The sequence below is a fragment of the Lottia gigantea genome (assembly GCF_000327385.1).
Source record: "Lottia gigantea unplaced genomic scaffold LOTGIsca_21, whole genome shotgun sequence".
Lineage (NCBI taxonomy): Eukaryota > Metazoa > Mollusca > Gastropoda > Lottiidae > Lottia > Lottia gigantea.
In genome coordinates, this window is record NW_008708458.1 from 1,530,421 (window position 1) to 1,536,636 (window position 6,216).

At 31.0% G+C, this 6,216-nt stretch overlaps 1 protein-coding gene across 1 annotated transcript; it reads left to right on the top strand.

Annotated features, from left to right (window-relative positions):
- Positions 1–4,539: 4,539 nt before the first annotated feature.
- On the top strand, positions 4,540–4,719 carry LOTGIDRAFT_60615 (hypothetical protein; the record flags this gene model as incomplete). Its single annotated transcript, XM_009054029.1, has 1 exon — positions 4,540–4,719. A coding segment is annotated over one exon (180 nt), but the record flags the coding sequence as incomplete, so codon positions are not given.
- Between the last annotated feature and the right edge of the window lie 1,497 nt (positions 4,720–6,216).

Below are 6,216 nucleotides of genomic sequence, written 5' to 3' on the forward strand. Positions count from 1 at the left end.
ATCTAAACAAGTTCTATCAAGTAGAAGGTAAAGAAGTGATTGAAGAAGTTGGAAGTTTATTTAGATTTACTCGGGAAGCGGTGACGAACATTACCGGCCTAGTTCTGAGAGGATCGTGGTTCAACTTGATACAATTTGTATGTGCATATATCATTACGGCAATAAACTGTGCTGTTCAACATTGGGCAATATTGTTCTTTGGAAATTTGAAGCTGTAGGACGACACAGAAACACAAAGTGATTTGAATTCTTGATCGGATCTGCGGTATCTGTGGAATACTGGTATTGATAGTCGATGTTGAAGACAAGAATTAGTTTTTGAGTTGTTCTAAGAATTCTGAAAATGGAGACATCGCCTTCGGGAACGACATTGACAGCTTTTTCAATAGACAATATACTAACTGGCAAATCTGATAAATTCAAAAAGAATTCAATGCCTGAAAACATAGATAACAGTGTCACATCATCGCCGAGGAAACCTGGTGGCTTTATTTGCAGTGATTTCCGTTCACCGATTCTTGGATCTCATCTACGAGATGCCCGAACGTCACCCATGCGTGATTCAAGTCGTTCTCCTATGCGTGACGCAAGTCGTTCTCCAATGCGTGACGCTAACTCTTCACCGTTACGTGACAGTCATGGGTCACATTTGCATGACACCAATGACTCTCGAGTCCCATTACCAATAACGGATGGCGAATTGTCCAGTGACTCATATTCATGTGTGGACTCGGATGATGACTGTAGTATAGTCCAGGGTGTTTCCGGTCCAGATCGTGGTTGTTTTTCCAGGCTGAATCCGTCCTTTCGAGAGCTAAATAGCTCCCATCTTGAATTAGAGGATGACGACCATAAAAATAATGAAGTCGATGATGACGAAGATTTAGATACGTCACATGAAGATATGACAGGTAAATATTCTTTGATTTTCAGTTTCTCGTCTTCATTAGCCCCATGAGATGCAGAAAAGAAAGATATAAATGTCTGATTTATTGGTCTAGAATATGAAATTGACATTTCCAAATATCAGAGATTGTATACGTTAATTTCCATCAAATTTGGGAAAAACAATATTTGAAATATTAACGCCAGATTTATTGAACCGATAAACAATAAATGATTTTCTAGAAATAAACTGATCACAATCACAAAAAAAATATTTGTGCTTCCCCAGCATTTTGGCAAACTGAAGTTTCAAAACGACAAACAATGAGCCATTATTGTAATATTTAGGATGATTTCTATGCATTTTTTTTTATCGTTATCAATGATCAAGAATGAAAATTAAAATTGTGCGATACTGATTGATCCTTCCCATACGTAGGCCTATTAAATGAATTGTAATTTTATGGTGGACAAAATAATTATTTTTTTTATAATGAAATAGATCTAGAAAAAAGGGCATAGAGGAGAAGAATATTGGTCTTAAAGACAATCTTGTATTAACAACAAAAAAAAAGCAATCAAGAAACATTCACTTACAGTAACGATATATTTAATTTCATAATATACAGAAGTACGCTGAAAATCATAAAATATATTTCAGATACCCAAACGACTGTTATCAATGTCAAAATACAATTATCTTTCAAGCCCTATTTCATTTCATGTTGTTTTACATGCTACATGTATTTGGAAGTGATAATCGTTTGGAAAGTAAAATTATTGCCTATTCTGTTTATTTAGAGCTGTAAAAAATTTGCTGTAGTGAATTTTCTTGATTTATTCTGCCTGTGTGTTCATAAAATAGATTTATTATCATTTTGATGTTCACAAACTGAGCTAGTTTTTTCAGACCTCACAATTTTTGTCGGATAAAAATATCTCAGCTCTCAACACCAAGAATTTCAAACTCGTCTTTATACGCGACTTGACAACGTTTTTAACATTCAAATATTATCTTCGAGTTATCTAACTTGACGTTATCTAGATGGCGCTACCTGATAAATCACGTTAATTTGTCACATTCGAGACTCAGATTTCAAACGAAAACACACTTCAGACAAATTCATAATATAATATCATTGTTTAAACACTTCTGATTGTGTTAAAATATCCATCAGTCATCCTCCGTCAGCCTTAACTACATGAAGAACATGGACAATATGATATACGAGTGTGTTCCTGTGAAATATAGGCTATTGATTTAGTAAATTATACAATTTTATCTTATTTCTTAAGAAGAGAACTAATACTATATTAAAGATAATTCAGTCAGGACCAGGACAGATTTTGAAGGAATAAATAGTAAAATATATTGACTCAACTCTTATATATCTATTACATTTTTCTTTCGAAATTTTAACCGTTAATACAGAAAATTTATTAATTATACACAGGCTATCCTACATGTTTTTCTTTTAGTCAGAATATTTTTATTTAATTGTTGAAAATAAGCTCTGGATTGCTGGCACTTGTTCGGGAAATGATGCATATTTTATCAGAAATACAAAATAAAATTGATTTTCTCTAAAACAATTTCTAAGAACGTTAGAGAACATATAGGTAATAATAAAGGCAGATCAAATACGATATATAATATAATATATTATTTTTATGATATATGTATGATTATAATAGATTTTTCATAACTGCATTTTGACAATTTTTCTGTGAGATCTACTCTTCTTTTTATGTAGGTGATATCGAAAGGGTGTGTTGCATCAGATACATGAATAAAGAACAGGCTGAAGGGTGACATCCATATAGACCTTTGAAAAAGCGAACTTAAATCTATCATTTCACAAGTAATTGATTAAAAAGAAATAATATTCATCCTTTTTTCCCTACTACATATTTCTTACTAAGAATTTATTTAATTACTTTAAAGGGTTGTGTGTTGACTTTATTTAGAGTTTAAATCGAATTTACACTTATTGATAATCAATGACTTGGTTCAGAAAATCGAGAAAAAAATTTTGTCTCTCTCCACTCTCCTACTCATGCTTATTTAGATAATGAAATAATAGATTTCAGTAAACATAGATTTACCTTTTATATTACCTAAGGTTTGAAAAAAATATAGAAGTGTTATAATTTTTCGAGGACAATTTGACATGGTGTCGTTTACAGATTGTATTAAAGTCTTCGGGGTTGACTGGATAATTTTTAATTCTATTATAGATTCCACAAAAGTCTTACAACTTCAGCGTTTTTTTTTAAAATTTTTAATAAATTCTGTAAAAGCGTTTGATATATTTCTATAGATGACAAAACCGTGCATGACGCGAATTGTTAAGAGAGCTTGACCTTTTTTTTTCATGTTTATAGAATCTGTTAAAACGTTTGATTCTATGAAAATGTGATGAAGTGCTAGTGAATTCGTAATTACCATTCAATTAGATATTAATATGATTAATGTTTATAAATTCTGTAAAAGCCGTTGCCTTGATTTTTACCTGAACCATTTTAAGCTAATTTATATATTTTGAAAGGATATTTTTAATATAAATAATATGTTTCACACATTTGGCAATTTTAAGCAGGTTTTAAAATACTAGGTTTTAATTAGAATTTTTCAAGTTTTCCAACATTATTTTGTACATTAGATTATTTAAAGATGCATTGCTAACTATTTTAAACAGTTTTCTACAGAAAAATTAACAAATCAGCATTTAAAAACATGTGAACTGATTTATGATGTGACACATTTTAGATATAAATTCATACATTTCCACCCCTCGGAGGATAATATCAGATTGACAAGCACGATCGCAGACCGACATCAAGTGGCCATGACTGTCTAACCAGAGACACCCGGCACAGTAAATGTACATAACAATAACACATAACATGTCAAGCGAAAAATTCTGGTTTTCAAATTAAATTTGAAAATATAAAATAAATAAACAGTGAAAATTGAAACAGAACTTGGTGAAAATGGCGGAGATTAAATGTCATATGAGAATGTATTTATTCTCGGTAGGATTTTAAACATAGGCACGTGGAATAACACCAAGTTTAAATTAAAACAATCAAACTACATTCCCATATTGTCCTGAATTGTCAAGTTGAAAGAAAACTAAATTGATAAATATTTTACTGGAATTTAAAATAAAATGATGAAATTAGTTTTTGTTTTTCTATTTATTTATTATTATAACTTAGTAATTCTTAACTTTCATTCAACCTCTGAATTTTGTCATTCCTGTCTTATTTTTTTCCAAAATAATATCCTCATTCAACTATATTATTCGGTATAAAATTTATTGTACTTTCAAATCCGTTTTTTTTGAACGTTCTCTCAGAATTTGCATTACATATAGCTTCTCAATTTTATTCATCTTCGGATTTAAGGTCATTCTTCGCTTGTTCATTCCACAAGAAAGACATTCTACTTATCCTTATTAAGAGACTTTTATTTAGAACCTACTCCTGTGGAGTTATTAGATCTAAAAGCGAAACTTATTTGATCAGAAGCAACCTTATTTTCCGAGCCATTTGTATCTACTTTCAATTTCATTTGATTCTATTTCATTTCTTATTTCAGACAAACAAGACGAGGAAAACGAGGATAAAAATGATTTAAACAAACCGAGAAAGAAAAGATCTAGAGCATCATTCTCACATGGTCAGGTGTACGAATTAGAACGCAGATTTCGCCATCAGCGGTATTTATCAGGACCAGAGAGAGCAGACCTAGCCCAGGCACTGAAACTTACAGAAACACAAATTAAAATCTGGTTTCAGAATCGTAGATATAAAACAAAACGAAGACAACTTCAACATGAACAAGTTCTAGTAGCAAATGCCAAGAAGGCGGCAATTACGCTATTGATAAAAGACGGTAAAAGGTTGTATAACCCTCAAGATTTAGTTCGACCCATGATCTATCCCTCCATACCTATACCAGGCTTCAATTATTTCTACTATCTACAGTGAGCCCACCAGACTATATCTATCTTAATGGATTCGGTAGGCAAGAACTGTTCTGGATAATTAATGTTTGTAGACGATATTATCCAGGGGTAATACTGGAACACCCACCTCGTCAATTAAATAACGTATTGTGTTTTATTCATTGTTACATAATGTCACTTATTGGTGTTGTTAATTTGGTAAAACCCAGATGTACATGTGGTGCTGAGCTGAATTGGAAAACTATTTCAATATTTATGTGCATGGTTGTACATGTATACGAAGTTATGTTGTATGAAGAGGACTTTCTGCATTATACAAAATTATATATGACTGAATGTTGTTCGTGTCGGTTTGTGTCTTCACATTGTACAAGCAAAAAACCATTGTTTGGTCCTCACTGTGTTTTAAACGTGACTGGACAAGCTCGAATTATAACCATTTTGTGCAATCAATCGAATCATAAAATTTCTGACCCTTTTGTGCATAAATTTCATTGACCAAAAAAACAAAATTCTACTGATCTTTGATTTAAAGGAGGATCACTCTGAATACTGGCGACGTTCTTACAAGTTTGACTGTATTGTGTTGAAAAATTCGCGACTTTGACTTTGTGCTTTTATTTAAACTATTGTGAGACATAAATCCCTTATTCATATACACCCTGTATTGGCCGAGGGTGAAAACTGTTAAACGATCGAGTTGAATATGTAAAACGATGCATTCGATATTGAAGGCAGAACTGATATAATTCTGGTTATTTATTTTTAAGTTAATTATGTGTTTATTTATTGTGAATGAGCTCTGTTTTGTTTACGTGTTTTCATTATTACCAGAAACGAATTATTTCTATTTATCTTATAAAAATACTATAATTAAATCATTTGTAAACTTAACTTAGTAAATGACGAACAGTTTAAAAGTTGAAAAATATTTCGTTTCTTGTTTAAACAATATAATATAGATTTATTTAATTAACCGATTCGTTAAAAGGCAGAATTGAAAATTATCTGATACGAAAGCTAAATTAGGCTTGTTTACTACTTAATTCAAGATATAAAATTAAAATTTGTTTATAATCATTATCACTATCGACAAACAAGGAGTGAATGACAAGGAAAAAAGGCAAATTGGATATATTAATAACCATTCAGCAGCAATCTTGAAATCATAATATTTAGAACTGAATCTTTCATGCTTGTCTATTTATGATTATTGATAAATCGAAAGTAAAAAAAAACAATATTATCAATCAAGAAAATTCAAGAAAGTTAGTAGGTAAAGCCAATTTAACTCAGTCCATTGTAATAGTAATAAGTTACGGTATGTTTGATTTAAAGGTAATATGACTGTATATAT